Here is a 26,277-nt window from a genome sequence, read left to right on the forward strand (position 1 = left end):
TAAATATATTGAAAAATATAAAAACAATAAAAAATTATATTTCAGATGTTAATTTAGTATCAAAAACGTAAAATATTTGAGTAGCCCAAGACATACACAAAGATTAAAGCGCCACAACACTGGCGAAAATTTAAATTTGACGACAGGAATTCTTTCGGATGATTGACTTTCGGAAAATCGACGCTCTACTGTATTAACTTTTTAAATTAAACCAGGTTCAAATGTGTTATATCGAAGAGAAGTCATCTCGTGTGGGCACTGCGTAATCGTGTAAATATAGCGAATGGTGTTTTCATACACATTGTAGTTGTGGAAACAATATGCAAATTAATTTTCAGGATTTATTTAAATTTGTAAATGGTCTAAATCTCTTAACACATTAGTAATACCAAATAAAAATCTTTCGAATGAATGAATTAAACAATTAAAAAAGAATAAAGCAAGATGTGATGTTAATTTTGCTGCCATTAAAGAAAAAAAAGCTATACTGTATTATGTTCTAATTTGATGATAACAACGAGGTGTCTATGGAGAAGAGAGATTTCCAAGAAACCGTATTTCTGCTCAGTATAAAGCCCAATATTTTTAGTGAAATATTTACTTTTCAAAAAGTGAAGTTCAACCAACGAAAGTGTTTTATCAGAAAACTGAGCAGATAAAAATACCAAATCGGATAATAAGCGCTTAACTAACAAAGGCCAATTTATAGAATTATTATTGCTTACTAATTTTACTTTTTTATAAATCAATCATCTAAGGTCAGATTCCGGTAACTCTAAAATCTTTACTTACGGCTGTTTTTCGTTATTATCTAATCTTATAGAAATCTCCAAATTCATATCTCAACACAGCTCGTCACCGAACGATTAACGTGGAAAATCGACCTAATGAATCTGAATTCAATTGTTGCATCTTCTGTTACGGCTATTAAACCGTCTTACATGCCGAGGACGAAAAAATTCTCATTTTGCCCACCTGGTTAGAAAATATGTTTGATTACCTTAAATATATTAGCAATTATATTCATTTTTTAAAAATAAGTACGAACTACACTTTAATTTTCTTTACTTTTTCATCATCACTACTCGTACATTAGGTGTACAGAAATAAAATTCCAAAAGCATGCCGTTTTACCCGCCCTATCTTATAAATCGTGAATTTTTCGAGAAAAATTAGAAAAAGATGATCGGCGTTCAGAATAAGAATTGTAGAGAAATTAGCCTCATTTCGAATTTCGGGCAATGCGCGTCGTTTGTTTACACTTTTACGATGCAAAATTTTTACATTGACATAACATGGGGACGACTTTTGATTCTCGATATCTCCCGTTCTAGGTCGAATTCTTAAGTTTTCTGTGCCACGACACGCCATTTTATCAATTCTATTCAAGTGCAATATTGCGTTGAAAAGAATCGAGAAATTACTTCTCAAAATATGTTTCCGCGATGTGTCAATTTGAGTCACTGCCAAGGAAACTTGTACACTGAGCTTCAATAATTTTTTTTTCATAGATTAACAAAAAGCATATTTAAATTATTCAAATTAAATTTAGTTATTAGTAAACAGTAATTAATAAACCTCGCATCAGAGAAAAAATCGTTTTATTTATAACAATTTTGTAAATCCTCATTCAACTGTTCTCAAATGAATGATTCCTCGTGTTTTTCATGAAATTTTAAACTAAGAATTCCAAAAATAACATCTTAATTCTCGTGTTTTGTTTTACCGCGTTTAGACAAACACTGCAAACTCTTTTTGTGAACTTTGGCCAATAATTTGTTAATGCAGATGTATTCAGAGTTTGTATCTACTTCGTTTGATTTCGAAGTTCCGACCCTCTTTGACTTTCCTACAAAATAGTCCACAATAGGCCTGTTGCTATATTTATCTGCAATGATTTTTTTTTTGAAGTGGATTCCGCTTCAACTGCAGAATTTGCATCGTTTCGAAGGAATACAAAGACCAATTTATTTTCAATTTCTTTGCTTCCTGCCATTTCTTCAATTGTACGTTGTACTGCAATTTCATCATCATGTGATTGTTCGTTTACTTCATTTTCCTCCTTTGTCTTTGCTTTTTTTTTTTATTTGCAGGATCTGTCGACACTTTCTTTCTTTTATTATTCCTTCGGTCTGCCATTTTATATAGACTAGACTATGGTTAACGACGGTTATTAATGAAATTCTGTTGAATGTTGTTAACGACGACAAAGGAAATTGTTGAATAAGAATTGAAATTCTTTGTTGACATTTTGATTGACTCCTTTACAAAATTAAATATAATTTATCAATTCCTTTCTAAACTAATATAAAATTCATATTTTAATTTAGAAATGTTCGTGTTTACATTTAATTGTTTCGAAAAATTAAGCTTTCATTCATCGATCTCATCACACTCACCAATGGCTCGGTAAAGGATAAAGCCAATTGAACACTGATTGTGGGTTTGTGTCTGACTGCAAGAAAAAATTTTTACAACGACACACTCGATTTTATGTCACCCGAATTGACTTCAGTTTTGGTTTATTTGTTTACAGAACGCGACACGTGGGCGATCTGCAGATGGGGGTGGATTCCTGGAAAATTTTCTATAGGAAGCTGGTGCCTATTTAGATGCTAATAAAGAAAAGTAATCAGAATAAACTTTCCTCGTGTTGATGATAATCAGGATAAGTTAGAATTGCTTTGCGTTCAGCCAATAATATTTTAGGTGAAACGAAACATGACACATAACCACGATAAAAATAACACTATCAGATTTCGCGAAAAACGAAACATATATTTCAACCTAAAAACCACTTAAAACATATTTTATGCTCGTCTGTAACCTTGTATTATACAATTTTCCTATTCGAATGCCAGCATACCGCTTATCCGATAGAAATGAGACAGTTGCAGGAGGAGGTCGAAGTAATTCGACCAAAAGTAGACGTTGACTTCCTCCCGAAAGAGAGAATGGTCAACGACTATTAACTATATAACAACTTCCGATTTCACCGAAACCGGAAGTCCCGTTATGAATCATAAGTGCTTATCTATTGTGAGTCACTGTAAATAAGTTACAAAAGAAAAAAAAACCATTAGTTAAGACGAAACACCAATATATAAATACCTGTCCTTTTGATAGTCTGTTTAGTAACGTCACGTACACTGATTTCAATGAAAATTAGGAGGCGATTGCAGGAATAATTACGATTCTGCCAATTATTGCGTTAATTATTCGAAGAAAATTTCAGAAAATTGAGATATTTTACATTAATGAACTAAAATTAATTGAATTATATTAATCGCTATTAGAAAATTAGCATTACAATAAAACACCGTAATTTCATACTCTGCAGTTTAAAACATTTTGTGGTTTCAAGACAGGTTAGTGGTTATTTATTCATTTTTATTAAGAAAAGTGGATTATAACAGCCCATTGAAAAGTACTAAAACATTCAGTGTGGCCCTGGTGGAGATCAGATTAAAACTCCTGTGTAGAACAATACTTTCAATCAAAGACAGTTAAATGCCCAATTTTATTCAAAACTAGTTTGATGCAATACATTTATTCCCACCATACAAAAACCATTATAATAGAGTCGACCTTATAATCGTACTCTCCATGAAAATAGTCTTCATCTCCTGGGACTGATATATATATAGGTAAAAACTTAAAAGCAACGTAGTTCATTTGAGGAAACACTTCCAAAAATGCTCGAGCTGGTGTATGGGTCCACTCTAAATACCTTCGATGGAAAATATACACGAAACATCTCTTCTCTACCCTTTTGAATTCAGAATATTTCAGCATTTCCAATTGCTTTTTAATTCTCCTATAACCAGTTCTAAATGCATTTAAAAAGTAAAAAGCAAAAGCATCCACTCTCTCTCCATGAAATATTGTGAGCCTGTAATTATCATTGTAGATTGAATCATTCATAATTTTGTCTGTGATTTTACTTAAGGCAAAATCTTCACAGATGATGACAGATTTGTTTTGTTCGTCTGGGATGTTCAATTTGTGGTATACATTCTTCATTTTCTCTTTCAAATCTGTTAACTCATGAAATAAATATGGGATTCCAAAGTGTTTCAACGAATAATTAATAATATTGAAACCTGGAATGTTTGGAAACGTTGATATTTGTATTTCTGCTGTTAATGCCAACTTATAATGATCAGGAAAAAGGCGTGTGCCATCATTTCCTATAATTAAAAATGTGATTGTTATTAACAATTAATTAATAATTTCAAACTCACACAGTACAACTACTTACGATACAATTTATCAATAATGTCCGAATATTCATGACCTGGAATAAAAGCAAGTGTAGTTTCTTCGAATTGATTAATTAATAATTTCAAACTTACATAGTACAGCTACTTACCATACAATTTTTCAATAATGTCCGAACGTTTATAACCTGGAATAAAAGGAAGTGTAGTTTCTCCGAATCCAATAAGATCATATGTAGACTCAATCGTAGGTTCAGGTTCATCTCCTAAATCTACAACGAACCAATTGTATTGAAAATGATCGTCGAACCCAACGTACGGACGTAGATTTTCCGATTCGTCGATTGCGGAGTATATTACACTAAGAGGAATTTTCTGTTTAAATAAATCAGAATATTTACAGCAAATGTGAAATTTATTTAGATAATACAATTAATGAAAACTTATTTTACTGCAATAGAATAATTTAAAATGAATACATTTATAAAAAGTTACAAGTTAATATCTAGAAAAATTCTGCAGTTCGTTGTAGGTTTTGAAATAACTTTTCTACAAATAAATACACACTAAATCTGTTAAATTGATAGGATTGCAATGAAAGTTGTAAGTGTAAAGCTTCCCTGTTCAAAAGACAACGTTTAAAGTTAAGATACTAACGAATAGGAAATTGAAAAGAATAGGTCAATTACCGACGTTTGTATAAATGAAGGACATTTTCAAAATGAAAATTACAACAACTTTAAACAACAAAAAAAGCAGTCGTAGAAGTCATTGAGATATGGACGCCAAAGACCTGTACTCGTACATTCGGTCATTCTATGACAATTGTACAATACAAACAATAGAAACCTTAAGCATACATTACTGGAAAGTATTCGACAGTATCCTGCATTTACGGTTCTTACATATATTACACAAATATAAAATGTTCTAAAAGTTATTACACATCTGAAAAAAACAATGCAAAAGTGGACAATGACACTACATCTCACATTTCCAGACCAGATATTTATCAGAGAGATTCTTTAAATTCATTCTGGTTTTGTGTTCTTAAACTCATTATGCAATAAGTTGAAAAACACATACTATGAATTTACAGCAAACCTATTTTAGAAACACCACGAAGCAATACAATATACGTATTTTGTACGTCATTTGTGTAGAATACATAAAACCCAACATCCTCACAAAGACAATCTAAATAGCCTATTAGAACTCACACACCGTTACTCTATTGATGAAATTAAAGTTTGATATAGACAAATGCAAAAACACTCACGTAGAGAGAAAAATTCTGAGGAAAGACAGCACTGAACCCATCGACGACTGAGAAATCTACAAATGTTTAGATTCAAAAAGAAAAAACTCAGTTTCATGCACAAATCATAGCGAACTAACAATCAAAAAGCCATTTCAGATTTCAGTAATTAATATTTACTAAACTAAATTCCGTAACTTAGAAATTATTTGTGTTAATCGATTTTGTAATTTTGAGCGTTTCTAGCAATTATATAATCATAGCATTTAATCAACATAATAATTACCCTTGTGATCATTGTTACTCGGTGATACATTATGTTTTCGATGATATCTCTCCACAGGATACACACTCGGCTGCATAAATCTAATTCCTCATCTTTCAAGTATTGAAATATATGAATCATTATTTCTGGCAATTCTCCAATTAAAGTGCAGCCACGTGGCGATATTGCACCTATTTCCGTTGTTTTTCCATGTATGGTTTCTGCCATTTTGGAAATTCTCTGTAAAAAAAATAATTTATTAACTTACAAGGACAGAGCCAGACGTTCAGGTTTCCGATTCAAACGAAACTTGGTGAACGTTTACCTCTAAACACAAACAGCTCCTTGTCGAAATAATAAGACCAGCTAAATCTTCTGAAGTTCTGCTTGTAACGGCGATAGCAGATTAGATAAAATACTAGGCACTGGCGCTAAGCAATGCAAGTACACAAGTTAGTGTTTGTTTATTAATGTGTAACAAATTTATTCTATTATTTTACTGTATGATTAGCATCCTTATTACTATTATTAGTCAACGCGTTTAAAACTTAGCACGAAACTTATTGAAAACTTGTTTACAATATGAAATTAATCGATTAAGCGATACTTCACTAAGCCAATAATATTCAAGAAAATGTATGCTTTGAAATACAGAATGAAAATAATGTTGTGTTGAACGTTTTAGACACAAAGATTTGATAATTTTATCACTTTCAAAAGGTATATTAAGCTGTGTGACTTCGAAAAGGTCACCAATACTATTCCAATACGACCGTGTTTATAGAAAAAAATATATTTAATACGTACACAAACAAAATTAAATTACGTACAAGTGATATAACAGACCAAAACTTGGAAAATTAACATACACCTCACATTACAGAAAACAACTATCCCAACACAATTATTGATAATCACGCTGGAAAACAAACGATACCATTCAACATTATTCTTGCTCCCACATTAAACAAAAAAAAAACTTTCTTAAACATCAGATAATCCATTTATAGAAAGACGAATGTAATGTTTAATAACAGTTTGTATCTTCACTTGTACTTGTCAACCAGATCGTTATTACGTGAATAAAACTGGAAAAAAGTTATAAACCAGTGTTCAATGAAGCACGTTACACCTCGTTTTTAGCCAGTTTTTTTGTTTTTTTTTTGCTTTTATGTTTTCTCCTTTTATTTGTCATTTTTTAAATATATATGTTAGCAAGTTTTATTTTCTCATTTTACAGGTACACCATTTTGCTATTATTTTATCAATATTTAGTCATTTTACTATATTTATAATTTCAGTTATACTTTACGCTTTTAACACTTAGTTTTATTTATTAATTTGATAGTACAAGGGAAACTCGGTATGTACGGGTATATTATAACAGGGAAAAAAAAACAACGTTACAATCGTCAGTATTAATTCCAGTACAAAATACATTATTATTAACTGTGCAACAAATGATAACTTTATAACTCAAATTAGACATTAAAGACGGCGCTTGACTTCACATTCCATTAAGAAAACTTTTACTTTTCCAACCTCTTTCACTCAAATAATGAACATCTTTTAGACAATATACGTTTCTTAGTCGTTGATCGCAATCCCAAAAGAAAGTTTCACTTAAATACATATATCTAGAGGACAATCCAATGTTATATAGTAACCCTTTAACAATAGCAGGCCATGGCTTCATTAAAGAATTACCATCTATCTGTCACAGCTACACTATTTCCAATTTTCGCTAGTCTCATCTTGTTCAACCCCCGATTTCTTCTAACAATACTCAACCTACAATGTGTATCAAACCACGAAAAATTGGAAGTTCCAACAGGCCTTCGGCACCAATCTGAGGATTTAATTAAATAATACAAGACCTCAAACGTTAATACTGACTGACTATGAATCGCACACAATAGTTCACTGTATTTATGATTTACCATCTCACTACTTTCTTCCCTCCAAAATATTCTCTACTACCACCAATAGAGCTTTTAAACGATTCTCGTATTTTGTTTTTAAATTTGTAATCTAAAACTACACTAATTCGAAAATGATTACTATGTACTTTATTTATTACAGAAAAAGTTGTTACAATAGATAACAAGGATAACAGAGTCAACTTACCCAAGGCTAAATCAATGACAAAACATACTATTTCACCTACATAAGTGTAATAACCTTTGGACACAGATGATCCTCTACCATTTAAAATTATATATCCCGCATCTTCACAAAAATCCAACACCAATCTTCCACGATTATTTACCAATGTGTCTTGTGATAGCCTCGACATCCAATCCTGATCAAAATCCTCATTACAATCATAAATCCATTCCTGTAGCTCCACCAATGAGCGTGTTAAAATCACCGATTAAAAAATCTAACTTACAATAGCCAACCAACCTAACTACCTCTGTCCAAATAGTATTCCATAGAGCAGGTCTTATATAGATAAAAAGAAATTACTAAATGTCCTATTGTTAAATCTACAACAATCCAATATAGTAGTTCTACCATCCCACCACGTTTCCATTAAGGAAATTATGTCAAAAGTACGCAAAAAATTCCAGAAAGGATTAGGTTTATTTACAATACCTTCACAATTTTACGAAAGTACCGACGTACGGTACCTACTCCCGGTCAAGTTGAAATTTGCTCGTACATTTTCTTAAAAACTGTATATTATATTTATAAATTTTATCATAAACTTTTACCGCATTTCTATTATTTAAATAAAAAATTGAAGCTCCCATCCTCTTTTTTTCTCTAGAAAAGTTATTATTTTCCTTATATCTCTAGTTACAGGAGGAAGGTAATCCATTATAAATGCCCTAGTCCCCTTTAATTTAAATGCTGTTCTTATCTTACATTTATCACCATAATCCAAAAAACTACAATAAATCAACTTAGTTCTATCATTATGTTGTTGACCCAATCTATACCATCGCTTTAAAGTAACGTGAAAAACACTTAATTTCGAAAAAACTTAAATACTACATCTCTAACCTGCAAGTTAACATTTTCCGACTCACGTAATCCAGAAATTATTAAATTATTGCGCCTTAAAAAAACACTCAAATCGCTCCTGACTTAATGTAAACTCGGACAATTTATACTCCAGATGTGTTCCATCAACCGATAAAACCTTTCCCTTACGTATGCAAATTTTTTTCTGTAAATGCTCAAGTTTAGTTTCTAAATTAACAATAGTTTCGTCCAAATTTTCTACCCGGGTGAAAATTCTGTCGATTTTAGCAATCATTCCTTCCAATTTGGTTACTATTCTTTACATTTAGTTAAATTTAAAAAGATATTCCATCCTTTATATCATCAAGTTTTCCCTGAAGTAACTTCAAATTCCTCGTCTCCTCCAATGGACCAGGGAGAAAAATTTTACATCTACTATCCTACTGACTTACTTTTAGATGTGATGAATAATACTAATATTCTTACCTATAAGATTATAAGCGGTACAAACTCGCAAATACTAAATCATCCACTTCTGTACTATATTCACACCTCCTGGTGGTTAAATTTCATAAAAGAAATTAAATTATTAATTATAATACGCCCAAAAGCGCCTACCATAAACGCTGCCCTTTAACACTTATTTATTCCATTCCTCACCATCAGTTATATTTTAAGAAATGTTTTGTATTTTTTATGAGTTGTACGCATATGTTACATATAAATAACTATTAAACCCGTCGGCACGCGCCTAGTGTCGATTAGGGACCGATCGATTTTTAAATAGTTCGTGTAATAATTGTAACTGTGTGAAAAATTTATAAAAATTATTACCTGTCGAATTTTTCTTCAAATTTACGATGCGCGATTCAGTTTTTTTGCTTAAAGCGTCTCATTATTTTTATTTAATTATTGGTGCCGAATCGGCACTATGGCGCGCGTCATCTCGGATTTCAATTTTCAAATTTCCCGCCAGTCGCTGTTACTAAAAATAGCTGCAGCTACACCGCCTGCTTCTTCGCTTATAATCGCGTTATTATAAAGCGAATAACTTCTAAAAAAACTGAAATTTGACTGAAAATAATTTAATTTTTTTGATCATTTTATAACGTTTTATGATACCATCACGTTTCCCTGCGTGGAAGTAAACAATTTGTTAGCCGTTTGACCCTGAGCTTACAGAGAAGAAAGTTTTTGAAAACAAAGTAATAAAGAGATTAGCAGTTTGTTGTTTTTCACAGTGGAGGACTAGTAAGTCTATATAATAGATTCTAGTGAGACTTACTAGAGTCTATTATTTTCCAGAGAATAAATAATAGAGTTTTTATATATTATGCCGTTACATTACGCCAAGTAAGGTTTAAACTGCAGTCAGTAATATATATTATTCTTATATAAATTTATTAATTATAATAAAATACACTATGTCTAAAGTTTCATTAAAATAGCACTCTCTAATTAACATCTGAAATAAAAAAGTAATTGAATCGGGTCCCGCCGCCATCTTAAATAACGCGCGACTGTAATTTATCCATTCTGAGCGCGTCGCGTTGCATCAAATTAAATCATTTATAAAAATTAAAATAATAAATATGTTTACAAAATAATTGACTATGTCTATTCGCAATAGTATTCTAAAACACATCGTACTTATAGTTTAGCATTTCTGATAACATTTAATTAATTTTTGAATTTTCTTATATTTTATATATAAAATTCGAATAAAAAAACATAAATGCGTAAAANTAAAAACAAACATCGGCGCGTACCTAGGGCTATAAACTTGAACGAGAGCGAAGATGAAAGACGACACTTTGTAATTTATGCTAATTACCTTTTAATATTAAAAAAATTAAACTAATTAACAAAATTATAACAAAATTAAAATTATTAACCTAAATTTGACTACAAACATATCATAAAACTGGATTAAAGTAAAAATACCCGTTTTTCGACGGTAAATTTTTATTAATTAATTTTTTAAATTGGTGCCTAATTGACCGAGCGCGCGTAATTTCTATTTGACGGAGCACGCGCGTGCCGACGGGATAACACTTAAATAGGGGCTTGTTTCCCTTAAATGATCTCCCGGAAGGTACTTCCCCTTCGCCTTTGGCAGATCGCCCATGTGTCGCGTTACCGTAATCAATAAGGTACTGTAAACATAAGCACAATAGAAGTAATCCGTTTATTAATTCTCCAATTCATTTAGGAATAAACTGATCCCCACTTTAAATCTATCAATCAATAGGTTAGCACGTAATACTCATATTGAAATGGACTCCCAAAGCCTTGGCTTTCAGCTACTGAGAAGAGGCAACAGCTATTTTTACTGTAAACGTTATAAAGCACGAATGATCATGGTCATTAGTTCGATTCAGAAGTTGTGTGAGCCTATGATTCTGACGTCATTTCTGGGTTATCTGGGTTATCTGGGTGTGGTCTAACCCAGATATGTCAGACTCCATCGCCATCAACCGATCGCTCTTATTTTTAGCTTGACCATAGTGCCCAAAATGGCATAAAAATGAGAAAAAGAAAAAAAAAATTATAGTACTTATATTATGTCAGATTTATATATAAATATAGTAAATAATATTATTAGATAAAACATAGTTTATAATATAATCGAGATGGGTTGATAATAATAATAAGCGCAGAGCCCAAACGGTTAGGAGTTGAAAGTTGAAATTCGGTACACAGGTAGGGTACGTCATGACAACGTACACTAAGGGATTTTTTGAAATTCCCTCCCCGAGAGGGAAACCTGAAGAACAAGGCTACTATTATACTAATATAGATGTGAATTTTTACTGCATTTTAATAGGGTATGCCACGAGAAGGTACGTTAAGAAGGGCTTTTTGGTAATTCCCATCGCTGTTTGTTTGTTAAAAGATGGTATTTGCAATTTTATTTGCTTAGGAGTCGGCAATGTAACACTGCTTGCAAGTCTTTCCAGCTGAGTAATTTGCTCCTATTATCGATCTTTGGGAAAAGATTATTCAGTTGGGGGTTGATTGGGTCCCTGTCCATTATCCAGTTTACCCAGAAGACCTTCCTAATGTGAACTTCTATCTGGAAGGTGATAGCACCCCTTGTGGCTTTAATATATACACTGACGGTTCTAGGAAGCAGCCAGGGAACAGGTGTTCTCTAGTGGTGGTGGATGAGGGAAGGCGCTTCTTCTATCAAGGGAAATTCTCTTTGGCTTTCCACTGCAATGTTAATCAGGCGAAATTACTGGCGATCCTTAAGACCATTCAGCTCATTGATGAGCAGGGACTCACGAACATTTCGAGTGGTTTCAATATTATTTCTCTATTTCTGAGAATAGGGTGGCTTTCTTACAGCTTAAAGAGGAAAATACCCACCTCACTATCACCGGGGGCTCGTTTAATACCATCTTAAGCATTGGGCCCAATACTCTCCTTAAATTTCGCTGTGTTAGGGGTCATAGCAGCATGAAGGACAACGATAGGGCAGACCTTCTGGCAAAGAAGGCTGCCACTGAGAAGGGTAACCCTTCATACTACAGCATCACTCCATCCTGGGTCTATCATCGGATATTCAATATTCTTAACAGCATATGGCAGGACCACTAGAACTCGTGTGACAAGGAGAGGCTCAAGCACTGATTCCTTCCAGAGGTGACCCTACTCACTCACTTCGTCCTCAGCTTCCCCCTATCCCCAGTTCATCACTTGGCATGATGGGTTTGGATCATACTTCGTACGGTTTTTAACGCAGGATGGAGACGCCTGCCCTTGTGACAACTACACTCTGGAAAAATCAACCTACATTATCTTCGATTGCCCGCGGTTTGTTCAGATTCGTAGGGATCTGATCAGTTCTTACATCAGGGAACAAACTGTCTGGTCCTGTCAGCTCAAACCTTTCTAAACAACACGAATATCGACACGGGATTTGTCAGATTTGCAACGAAAGCCATCAGTAAAGTGCAGCAAGATCAGCAAGAGAATTCATTAACGGACACGCAAGACGACAACACATAGGCAAATCTCACATTGATTGCATTAACCTAAAGTTATAGCACAACCGTCGATATTTCGAAAAAATACAATTTTATCTAAATTCCAAAATAAAACATTCGAATTTTCGAGGCCGATATATTCGAGACAGTCTGTAATTTTAAAATTGTAACCCAATTAAACTAAGCACATCGAAGTGGAGTTTTGTTCGTGTAGATTTTTAATTGATTATATAAATTCACGAAAATTATTTCCTAATATGTATAATGTCTAAATGTATAAAATTAAACCAAGGGAAGAATATTATTAACATCACGAGCAGATTTTAGTAAACTAAAAGCCATTAAAAGGCAGTACTTAACAGTAAAATATGACTGACAGATTGATCGAGAGATTAAGGTAACAGGAGTTCAGTTAAACTCGGGACTAACACGATTTCAAATCGGACTAAAAACTCCAAAATTTCTGGAAAATGGCCTGTCCCTCATGTCCGCTCCATTGCAGGTCTAGCCTGACCCATAACGAGCTTTTTAAAAAAGGACTTCTCAGAGCCTATAAAAAGGAAAGAATTAAAAAAAAATTATTAATATGACAGTCTATGGCGTCATCACAATAACTTTTTCAACAATACTTCCGAATTGAATTGTCGAGTTGCTATTGTTGAGAGAAATGTTTCGTTGCGCTGAAAATATTGTTCTGCAAATTTCGAAAGATAAAATGATAAAGGAGAGGTAAATTTAATTAGTAATTGTGTTTATTTATACGAATTATTTAATATTAAACGAATATTAATTGATTTTCTTTGTAGTAGGAGAGAAGATGCTGAACCGAATGTTCGGGAAAATAAAGATTACTCATTTCAGGTAAACCGTTGATTTCTGTGTAAGAAAATGGATTTTATTCGTCGCTTGGATTAAGCTAACGAAGATTTTCTTGATTAGTTTTAAAATATTCTTTCCGATAACATTAAAAACACCGATAATTTTTATCTTGATGTTTTCTAGAATGGCAAATGTTTGTTTGCAATAAAATGTGACTCGTTGAAGAAAGGCGAATCGCTGTTGCAAGCAAATAACCGGAAGAAGGACGGAAAATTTATGGTATATTTAAGAAATATATTCCGTAAATTCTTGTTCTGTTGTTGCATTTCAGGAGAGATTTCTGATTCGGAGGTAAGTTTTCCTTCCTTCTGTCATTCTTCTATTGGCAAAATTGTGTGAATAATAATTTCTGTGATTTTGTAAACTTATGAACCGAAAAAGAATCTCGAAAATTTAAACCTCGGACAAGACAATGTTGATAAACTCAAAAAGTTTATTGACAAATACAAAATTACTGAAGAAATTGCACGAGGAAGATTTGGGAGTGTTTATTTGGCTAGGACCAAATATTCCAAAAAGAAAAAGGCTGTAAAAATTGTAAAGAAGGAATTTTCCCATTTTGAGCAGGTATTCTATAGCAATAGTTTTCGATTTTCTGTGTTTTATGTGAATTAAGAACAATTTCCGGACTATACAAACTAATCACTAATACAATGTACATATTAAAAGAATAATCATTTTCTTAACAGTATTTTGAGAATAAAAGTAATCAGTGTTTTATTAATTTACATTAGTTATATTTTGAAAATATTTAAAATTTATATTTCGTATGTATTAATCATTTATTTATTTACAGTTTGAAGAAATCCAGAGGGAAATAAACGTTTGGAATTTTGTGTCTGCTCACCCAAATATTGTCAGATTGATTCGATTCCTCCAAACTGACACAATGTAAGGTTTTCCGCTTTTCAGTTGAGTTATTTATAATAATTTCCGTTCTGTGGCGTAGTAAGTTTTATTTTTTAGCTTTTGCTTCGTATCGGATTTTGTCGAGGGAGAAACTTTGAGAAGATTTTTATAAAAGTATGATCCTATGGCGGAGAATAAAGCAAAAGTGTTTGCCGCCCAAATGGCCTCTGCTATTATGTATATTCATAAGAATGGTAATTATTTGCTGTACATTTATTTGCTTATTTATTCATTGAGTTACAAAGTAATGTTTGTATTTTAAATAAAAATAATACACAGAGATATCAGTGCGAACAACATTATGTTAGATGTGTACAAAGGTGCACGAGTAATTGATTTCGGTTTGTCCACAGTAAGTATTATATATAAAACATACATTGTAATATTCTCGAACAGTAGATTTTTTAACTATTTTATTATTACTTTTTTCAGTACGAACGAAACCCAACAAAGTTTTGTGGAACTTTGTCATTTCTATGTCCGGAAATTCTGCAGAGGAAGCCTTACGGTAAGGACTTGTATTTTCACAATTGCTTCTCTCGTCTTGTTCGATGTATTAATTAACGAATGTATTGTTTGTAGATTCCTACTGTGACTGGTAGGCTTTCGCCATCGTATTATTTCAAGCGTTGGTTGGAACTACACCTCTGCAGATTTATGTGAAAGAAACATTTAATATTGATAATGTGTATTTATTGCCCCGTTACTACTGGATAAGAGGTATAGTATCAAACTTGTTAATTTAACAATAGTAATAATAGCAATATAAGATAATTAATATAAAAATTTGTTTGTAGTTGCTGTAGCTGCTGTAAATGTGCCGGTGTCCTATCCTGCTACATTATCGGGCTTAATCATGTAAAACCCTACCTGAGTAAAGTTGTACTTGAATTGTAAATATTTGTAAGTAATATTGTTTTCTTTCTGAAATTCCTGTGAAATTTTCTACATCCGCTATTGGCCCCCAGTGTACTAAAAAAGTTTACTTTTTTGTATCGGATAAATTACNAAAATTTGTTTGTAGTTGCTGTAGCAGTTGTAGATGCGCAGGTGTCGTATCCCGCTACAATATCGGATGACGCCAGATATTTTATTAACGACTTATTGCAAAAGGTAAGTTTATAATTAATTGTAGTTAAAAGTTCAGATTTGTCTCCCCGTTGTATGCACGGAATGACATTTATTTACATACCGAAGCATTAAACAGACACATTGAATTCTTTTCTCGCTCATGCAACGAATTAATGATATATATTTAAGTCAGGAGTCTAACTTCATGTGTTCGAATAAAACTATTCGTTTAATTGATAACATTAATCATATTATATTCAGTGAAATGTCGAAAACTTGTTTCATATCATTAAGTACATTTTTAATGACTATTACAAAGAGAGTTCACTGATGTGTTGCTGATTATTTTAATGACATTTCTCTTAACCGACATAACACATAGACAAAATTATATTTATTCGAATAATAAATTTGAATTAATTATTGTTTGTTTCAGGACCCGTATAGACGTCCTCTTGAAACAGATATCCTGAAACACAAGTATTTTAACGAAGTGCCTTGGCCCGTAATTGTAAGTTTTATTTTTCAACATGGACGTTACTTGTACGCCTCTATCTTTTACTTATCCACTTGGTCACACGACATGACGTTTCGTTATATTGTAATTTTATTTGATATATTTTGTAAGTGCTGTTTCTTGTCTTTGCTGAAACATTCTGCAATCGACAATAAACTATAAACAACGAAGGTGGTAATATTCCTGTGTTTCCTAGCCACCACGGGTCAAAAAAGTATTGACAAATACTTGCGAATAAAAAAATCGTCTGTTCATCTTTTTTTCCCGAGAAATATAAATACATTTTTTTTTAAACTTATACAGTTTCAATAGCTTTTTGAAATAAATACGGTCTATCGAGAATCGCCAAAATGTTCAGTTGCCTAGTTTGTAATTTCGAATGTTCATCGACTAACGAGTTCTCACGCGAGTTATCGAGTAATGCTTCTTTTACATTTCTATCGCCTATCTCTCTTAAAATAATGCATTCTGTTAAGTCAAAATGTTGCGAGTAATCCATGGATGAGCAATCGTATGCAATTTTTCTGCATAGAGTGATCTTACCATACCCAGAATGTCCAGTCACCAAAATAGTTTCATGTTCGTCATCTCCGTAGGAAAATATTTCAATCAGATTTGCTATATCTCCGCTTTTCTTTCCGAATAAATCTATCTGTTCTATTCTCAATGCTACGAAATAACCCTTTAATGCAAAGTCGTTCCTCTTTTCTTCCCACAAGATAGATCTCATGTAAGCAAGTCTGTCTTGTATTTGTTCATTCAACTTCTTGCAGTAGTAGATGTAAATTTTTGTAAAGAGAAAACACAAATAAAAAGTTACACTAATTTTTTTTAATATTGTATTTAGTCGAAATTAGAAGAAATTTATTATGTTTCAAGATGAATATTCTAAAAATTTGAAGACACTGTGAATTATAAATCATCCTCTCCTCAGACAATTACACGTGGATGTATTCGCAGTTTTATATTCAAATTAATTCAAACCTGTATTTAAAAACACGAAGAGGGCATTGCCTTAAATTAATTAATGGTAGGCGGCCATGGAACGCATGGGGAATTTGCCAAGCAGGTTGCGCTTGCGATGAATTTCTACGGAAAAACGTCTATAGTTAAATCTACACATGTGAAGATGGAAAACACCGCCAGGCCAGTACCAATAATAAGTAATTTTACACTTATGGCATCAGATAAGGAGGAATGGTTAACAGCAGCCGACATAAAATTATTTTAAAAATTTAGTGTTTTGAAACTAATTTAAACTTTAGCATTCATATAATATGAGGATAACTTATCACGTTGTATCTTTCAAAGTCGATAATTTAATTTGGAAGTCTTTCTAATAATAGTCTTTAAACGTGATATTTATTTCTGTTTATTCTCTGATGGATTAAGTAGATAAAGTGATAATTAGTGTAAATTTTGATTTAATTAATGAGAGGAATTTTATGTATAAACTATATTGATCGATGTGTTCGTAAGAAACAAATAGTAGACAAGAGGGAATTCTTGCCTGCAATTTCTTTCTTATGGGAAATCGGCTTGACGATATATACGTTAATTCAAATAAGTAAAATATGTGTAACTTAATACACATGCTGTGCTGTCTTATTAAATACGCCATAGTCAATGGAATAAAAACGATGACTGATTTGTATTTTTAAATATTTGCTGTTTTCTGTGAAAGTTACATAAGCAAGTATGACGACGAATCATTTCGACTGACTGATCCGGGGCCATCGACTCCAGAGTTTAGCTCCAACAGTATACGAGACGCAATATAGATTGTAAGACAACGTAAATAAACGGGTTTACTTGTTCCTGCAGCTATCGGCCTCATTTTCCTTCACTCACATACGATAAATCCTGCCATTTGAATATCATACATAATTTAATTTATATTTTTATACTATATTCTTATTTTTTCCCACCGAAAATATTATTTTAAAAATATACTATTAAAAAATTATATGCGCCTAAAAAAACATTTAAATAAATTTTGATAAATAAATGTTTTTGTTTATCAATACAAGAAAATCATTAAAAATTGGTGTCAATATTTACAATTAGTACATTTCAAAGACACAAAATTTAGCGAACTTTGAATTGATTACATATAAACTAAAAATTAAGAAAATTCTGAATTAACATTATATTGGTAGCAATTAGCAATATATAAAAGCCGTAGCCTGCTGTGATCGTACTTACTTTGCAGTGACGTAAGTGACGACATGACGTTATATTTTTAAAAATAACTAAGACGAAACGGTTAAACCTAGTAAATTAAAGCTATGTTAGAGTAAACTTTCTTAGACTACGACGAAAATCGCTGTCAGAGTGATAAACTCTACAGGTTATCGTTGAATGTTGAAATAAATCTACAAATCAAAATGTATAAAAATCAAAATACGTGATAAGATTATACGTAAATAAAAACTAATCATTATATATCATTAAGTATCGTTTACAAATATGTTTAAAATGTACAAAATATTCATGTAATATTTATATTTATAAAAAATTTGTAACTTNTTTATCAATACAAGAAAATCATTAAAAATTGGTGTCAATATTTACAATTAGTACATTTCAAAGACACAAAATTTAGCGAACTTTGAATTGATTACATATAAACTAAAAATTAAGAAAATTCTGAATTAACATTATATTGGTAGCAATTAGCAATATATAAAAGCCGTAGCCTGCTGTGATCGTACTTACTTTGCAGTGACGTAAGTGACGACATGACGTTATATTTTTAAAAATAACTAAGACGAAACGGTTAAACCTAGTAAATTAAAGCTATGTTAGAGTAAACTTTCTTAGACTACGACGAAAATCGCTGTCAGAGTGATAAACTCTACAGGTTATCGTTGAATGTTGAAATAAATCTACAAATCAAAATGTATAAAAATCAAAATACGTGATAAGATTATACGTAAATAAAAACTAATCATTATATATCATTAAGTATCGTTTACAAATATGTNAAAAAACATTCAATATACCGGACTTTCCTCAATAATTGATTTTCCTTTCGACAGATAGGGATTGTTGTTTACTGTAATATATATGATTCTATTACAAAAATCATTTAGTTTTATATTTATTGTACATTTAGAATTTTGTACAAAATAATGTACAGCAGTTTTACCGTATTTGTAGTTCCAATACCTATTGACAAAATAGATGTCTCTGTCCTTCCAGCTGTTATAGGCCTATATAACACCAGGAAAGAGTAGTAATCAGTCATATAATGAACCGCAGAAGATTTTTACACTTTTGAACTTACCGCACCCTGAAACATCGAGAAATGCAAAAAAAATCGTATTTTTTTTGTATTTATGGATGTTAGTGTGTGGGGGGAACAAATTTCTTCGCTCTATTCGAAGCTGATTAACTCCTGTGATTTCTGTCGAAAATTTACGAAATTTTTCAGGGTGGTTTGTATATTAAGAGGATTGATGCTATTAAATTTTCGTGGTTAAAGGTCGAGCGGGTGGGGAGATCAAGGGGTCGTGTTTATCTCTAGTGGAATCAAACTTNTATATTCAAATTACATCATTTCTATGACCCAGGGCGGCGTATGGGCAACGCCGGCCACCGCCTATGCCTCGCGGTCCCAAGGGCCTCGCGCCTCGAAGGATTATGCATTACTTAAAAGCCGCGAACGCGACGAAAAAATTTTACTCGTCATAAAAAGATAAATAGTTTGTCAGATTTTTATTCATGAAAATGCAGTTCAACTGCTTTTTATTTTATAAAATCCGTCTTCTTGCGCCAACAGAGGGCCTTTTAAACAATAGGTAGTCTCTTAGCGCTGGTCAGTAGTAGTCCAAATTCAATACGAACGTTTGTTTCTTGAAAATTTGATCACGATTTAAATACAGTATTTATTTTNTAGTAGTCCAAATTCAATACGAACGTTTGTTTCTTGTAAATTTGATCACGATTTAAATACAGTATTTATTTTTAATATTACCGATATGTCATCGAAAAGAAAACGTGTTGTATTATCATTAATTAAAAGAAAAATCAAAGTATTTGTTTCGATTATCTGAATTTTTCATTATCCGGACTATTTTCATCCCCAATTAGTCCGGATAATCGAAGTTCTACTGTATTTGTTTTTATTAGTAAACTAGCAGGTATGTGCAACATTGCTCAGGCATAAAGTAACAAGGATAAACGTTATATTTATTTTTCAAAGGCAATTAATAGGCTCTGTTATCTTCTATTTGTAACATTTCAACATTTATTCTTCATTACTGAAATAATCCTTTCTACAAAGGTATTAGTACAAATCCTATAACTTTCGTTAAAATCCTTCGTATAGTCAAACGAGTTAAACGCGTTAGTAACGAATCGTTCTAAAAGTAGAAGTCTGGCTCAGTGTGTATGCGCTGCGGTGATGACGTTTCGAACGAAACTCTAACGAAGTTTACGAAGGAAAGAGTTAGTTCACTTCGTTAAGAAAATGGCGCCCGACGACATCGATGTTTCTAAATCTACTCGAGTGTTTGAACTGTTAAAAGGTGAAATGACAGANTCCGAGCCGGTATCATACTTAGATCTGGTTACTACCATAATGATTATCTCCACAGAATGTGGGTGTGTGGTCACTCTTAGCTTAATTTTTCCCCATAGACCTTACTGGCATGGGTGTCCCTACCAGGAGCTTGTGCTCCAGCCTGCATTGCCCTATGGATCTGTAAAATTACTGAGCTCTCCCACCACGACCAGGTGGTGACCACGGGAGAGTTATTATTATTATTATTATTATTTATTTTTCATTTTTTCAACACTTTTATACCCGAAAAATGTAAAAATATCTTTACAAAATTGCGTTTGTTTGTGTGTGTATCTTTCATTATACATTATACAGATTTATGAATGAATGTAACGAACATTTTGAGACTCGGCAAGGTTAATTCTTTGTATGGTGTATTTATGCTATGAAAATTTTGTCACTGGACTGGGGAAAAGTCACCACTTTTATATATCACTACCCGAAAAATGTAAAACTATCTTTACAAAATTACGTTTGTTTGTGTGTGTATCTTTCATTATACATTATACAGATTTATGACTGGATGTACCGATCATTTTGAGACTCGGCAAGGTTAATTCTTTGTATGGTGTATTTATGCTATGAAAATTTTGTCACTGGACTGGGGAAAAGTCACGACTTATATTTCCAGTGGGGACAAATTTCACGAAAATTTTAATGGTTATTGGCTATTACAGTTTCTTCCAATACTCTTCCCTGAATCACATCACCTCGATAGATGAAATCATCGTAAAAATAACCGAATTTCTATTGAAGTGTAATTTAGGTTTTCTGATTATCTAATCGGTGAAAGCTACAATTTGTCTTTACGTTGGAATGGCGCGTTATATTGTGTTTTAAAAAACATTCAATATACAGGACTTTCCTCAATAATTTATTTTCCTTTCGACAGATAAGGATTGTTGTTTACTGTAATATATATGATTCTATTACAAAAATCATTTAGTTTTATATTTATTGTACATTTAGAATTTTGCACAAAATAATGTACAGCGGTTTTACCGTATTTGTAGTTCCAATACCTATTGACAAAATAGATGTCTCTGTCCTTCCATCTGATTATTTTTACTTTTCCAGCTGTTATAGGCCTATATAACACCAGGAAAGAGTAGTAATCAGTCATATAATGAACCCTAGAAGATTTTTACACTTTTGTACTTACCGCACCCTGAAACATCGAGAAATGCAAAAAAAATTCGGATATTTTTTGTATTTATGGATGTTAGTGTGTGGGGGGAACAATTTTCTTCGCTCTCTTCGAAGCTGATTAACTCCTGTGATTTCTGTCGAAAATTTACGAAATTTTTCAGGGTGGTTTGTATATTAAGAGGATTGATGCTATTAAATTTTCGTGGTTAAAGGTCGAGCGGGTGGGGAGATCAAGGGGTCGTGTTTATCTCTAGTGGAATCAAACTTNACATTGTTCGATATATCACGCGTTTTCGATTATGACAATAAATCATTTATATTGTATTTTCAAAAATTGTTTATATATTTTATTTAACACTGCTCAGATGCGAAAGACCAAATATAATTAGACGACGAGAAGAGATTTTTTAAGCTAATTTAAAAATTCCTTTGACCCCTAAAATGGACGAGTCTATTTCCTAAGTTCGGATTAGGTACACAGCAGGGTGCAGGGTGGTAAACGGTCAACACCGACAACACGTCAGTAAGGTTATTCAAGTTTTGTTCGCCATTGTTTGCAGTCGGACAACTGAAACTTTTAGTAAGTATTTTTCTTATAAATATTATTTACATAATGATTTCTAGGTAAATTTTTATCGAAAATTGATTCATACAGTGAGAAAGTATTCGCTATAATTATAAATCAAATAAATTTGGTTGTTTGTTCTATATCTAATACGTTTATCTAAATATATAAAACTACTTGTTCTGACTGACTAACTGATTCATCATTGCCCAGAGCAAACCCCTGAACCTATAAAAATGAAATTTTGTACACAGTTAGGGTACGTCATAAAAAAGCACAATAAGAAAAGATTTTCATGAAATTCCCACGCGGGGGGAAGAAGGAGAGCGTTAAATCTTGACCGGAAGAACGGCTTTTAATGTACTATTTTAATGATAATGAAGTCTGTTTGATGGAAGATTATTTTCCCTGTTATAGAATATAATGTTAGAAAATTATGGCGATCAATTAGATATTTTACCCCAGGGTTTATTATTATTATTATTATTATTATTTTCTATTCATTTCTTCAACTCTTATACATCACGAGCCGAAAAATGTAAAAATATTTTACAAAATTGTGTTTGTTAGAGTGTATATCTTTCATTATACAGTATACAGATTTATGAATGGATGTAACGAACATTTTGAGACTCGGCAAGGTTAATTCTTTATATAATGTATTTATGCTATTAAATTTTTGTCACTGGACTGGGGAAAAGTCACGACTCATATTTCCAGTGGGGACAAACTTCACGAAAATTTTAATGGTTATTGGCTATTACAGTTTCTTCCAATACTCTTCCCTGCCTCCAAAATAAGTTTTTTTTTGTTTTTTTATAAAATATAAACATAAAANGTAGAAAGAACGTCTACACTCAAAAGTGGTTTGTGAATCCTTCATTGCGATTACTGTAAAGTTGACAGGACTCACTAAAGTTAAGATAAATAATAATAAGTGTTAATAATAAATTATCATTATTCTTTTTTATTTACAGAGAATGGCCAAAAGTGCAAAAACGACAGATGAAAAAACAACAGAAATAGTTCCAGTAACGCAAAGTGACTCCATCTTAATCACAGAATTACCAGAAATAATAATGTTTTATATATTTCAATACGTAGACGATAGAAACTTAGATATATGCAGACAAGTGTGTAGCCAATGGAGAGATATCATCTAACACATGATGAATCACAGAGTAACAATGATCTCAAGGGTAATTATTCTAACGTTATTTTGTTGATCGTACGCCATGATTATATAGTTGCTGCAAATGCCCAAAATTTCAGAATCGATTAACATAAATAAATTCTAATTTACAGATTTTATTTTAGAAAATAATTAATGAAACGTAGGATTATATTTTTTAATTTTGTTCGAGTCTGTGCGTGATAGTGTGAGTTTTCTCCATTTGAATCCAAAATATTTATATTTTTCAGCATTCTATGAATCAATGCTGTTTTTCTTTGAGTGTATTCTTTTTCTTGAGAATTCGTTTTTCTATGCAAGGTGTTTTGCATTTGTCTTCAGTAAATGTCACTTCACAATCGGTAGAGTAACTATTGTTAGGCAATGTAGCTGTGTATTTCGGGACAGGATGCAGGTGCATCCTGCATCCTGTCAAACATTGCATTGAGCTGCTGCATTGTGAACATTTGCATTTGTAGAAAAGTTACTTCAAAAATTGAAATTAATTGGTTTATAATCTACATAAATTTAAAACTGTTAATATTCTGATTTCTTTAAACAGAAAATCCNATGCAGGTGCATCCTGCATCCTGTCAAACATTGCATTGAGCTGCTGCATTGTGAACATTTGCATTTGTAGAAAAGTTACTTCAAAAATTGAAATTAATTGGTTTATAATCTACATAAATTAAAAACCGTTAATATTCTGATTTCTTTAAACAGAAAATCCCTCTTAACGTAATAAACTCCGTAATCTACGAATCGGAAAAACTACGTCGTTACGCTGGGTTTGAAGATAATTTTCAATATAATTGTTTCGTTCTCGGAGACGAATCTCTACGTAATTTTCATTCTGCATATAAATTTTTTGTGTTCGGACAACACGTCTATAGAACGTTACTACTCCCAATTAGTAAGTATACGATTATTATTTATTCAAAGTACAGTAAATAACTTTCTAAATTTCAAATTCTTTATAAAATGATATTAACCATCACGTCTTTAATTTCAGATGACGATGGCATACGCTCTTTTACTGAACATTATAAGTTCTCATCAATAGAAGAAACAACCGAAATACAAATATCAATGTTTCCAAACATTCCGGGTTTCAATTTTTTTAATTATCGATTCCTACCTTTTGGAAATGAATCTATACTTTACGACAAGTCATGTTTAAAGAATGAAATAAAGAAAGTATGCAACAAAATGAACATAACAGACGAAGAAATTAAATGTGTCATCTTGTACAAAGATTTTGCAGTATGTCCATACGAAGACAAAACTAAACCTTTCATAAATTACTCAATTCGCAGAGATGTATACAGACTTACAGTATTTTATGGGAAGAGAGTGAATACTTTCTCTGTTTTCATTTTTCCAGACAAAACTGGTTATAAAATTGCCAAAAGAAAATTGGAGAAGCTGAAACATTCTGAACTCAAAATGGTACAGAAGAGATGTTTCGCGTATATTTTCTATGATGCGTGTATGAAGTGCATCGATACAGCAACTCGAGCATTTAGAGAAGTGTTTCCTCTAGTAAACTACGTTACATATAACTTTTTACCCTCCTATGTATCAATTATTGCAAGCAAAGACGAGTATTTTAGTGTAGAAACAAACACTCCGACGCCCTGCAGATTTTCATTAATGGTTTTCGTATGGTGGAAATAAATGTATTGCATTAAATGGCTCTATTAGAATTGGACGTTTTACCAAGTGTTTGGTTCTATACTATTGCGTGTATTAGTTAGTATTCAACAAGGAAATTAGATATTCTACTGGGAAATAAGACTGTCATTCCAGCCAGTATCAAGTGTTAAAAGCAAAGATGTACGATGAAACATTTCTTAAATCGTAAAATGCAATAAACGAGAGTCTGAAAATCATTCCTACACTTACCTCTTAATTTGCATTCAAATCATTGCACGTGACATCACAATTCACAATCTAGACATACAAAGTTTCTGGTGTTTATATATCGATGTTGAGTTTTATAAAAGCGAAATAATTCGGTTAAGTATGGATGAAAATATCTTTTACTTTAAATTTTAATACTTTAGCATAATTTCAAGCATTTAAAAAAATATAAAAATGCTGGTCTTTGTTGATTTATGTTATTTGTGAACATCACAACTTACACCACATTCCAGAAATATAAAGTTTGCTTTTTTTTTATTTACTATTTGTAATTTATTAAATTCTCTAATTTAGAGTGAATAAAACAAAGTTCCCGTGACAAAAACTCAAATTGTTAAACTCGATTTTGAAATGGCGACATACAGAATACTTACAGTAAAAATAAAATTGTTTTCTATCGGGGAAGACATAATTATGACAACAGAATTATTGCTTACTAATTTTACTTTGTTATATATCAATCTTCTATGATTAGATTCTAGCAATTATAATTACAGAAATTGCTTTTAGCCCTATGTATAATTAAATTAATTACAATGTCTATAACCGTGAGGCAGATTATAGTAAGGGCTTATCACACCAATGATAATGGGCACAAACGCTCAAAAATCAAAGTAAAAACATTTAATAAAATAAAAAGGGGTGCAATAAGATGATTACATAAGTATAAAAACCGAAAAATCCAAAATACTTTTCGGACTATTTTCCAATAGAAAAATAGTTTCTGTACAGTTAGTATTAACGAGGGGTTCTAGTATACTTAAAAAATTATACAAGGTAAAAAACAAATAAATTTAAAATTAAACTTAAAACAATGCTTA

General features: G+C 31.9%; 1 protein-coding gene across 1 annotated transcript; it reads right to left on the minus strand.

The window, feature by feature from the left end:
- Positions 1-3,509: 3,509 nt before the first annotated feature.
- LOC111615785 lies at positions 3,510-6,176 on the minus strand. Its single transcript, XM_023357222.1, has 5 exons — positions 6,069-6,176; positions 5,765-5,983; positions 4,373-4,595; positions 4,262-4,297; positions 3,510-4,190 (listed from the first exon to the last, which is right to left on the minus strand). The coding sequence occupies exons 2-5, from the start codon at positions 5,969-5,971 to the stop codon at positions 3,550-3,552; spliced, it is 1,107 nt and encodes a 368-aa protein (XP_023212990.1). The 5' UTR covers positions 5,972-5,983; positions 6,069-6,176; the 3' UTR covers positions 3,510-3,549.
- Between the last annotated feature and the right edge of the window lie 20,101 nt (positions 6,177-26,277).

Source organism: Centruroides sculpturatus, unplaced genomic scaffold (genome assembly GCF_000671375.1).
Source record: "Centruroides sculpturatus isolate CEXI.00-Female unplaced genomic scaffold, Cexi_2.0 scaffold2400, whole genome shotgun sequence".
In the NCBI taxonomy this organism is placed as follows: Eukaryota; Metazoa; Arthropoda; class Arachnida; order Scorpiones; family Buthidae; genus Centruroides; species Centruroides sculpturatus.

Coding starts and splice junctions, on each gene's coding strand:
- LOC111615785 (XM_023357222.1), bottom strand. CDS start 5,971: ATGGCAGAAACCATACATGGAAAAACAACGGAAATAGGTGCAATATCG. Junction 4,596..5,764: donor GAGTAACAATGATCACAAGG/GTAATTATTATG, acceptor TTATTTAAACAG/AAAATTCCTCTTAGTGTAAT. Junction 4,298..4,372: donor CATTATTGAAAAATTGTATG/GTAAGTAGCTGT, acceptor CTTTTATTCCAG/GTCATGAATATTCGGACATT.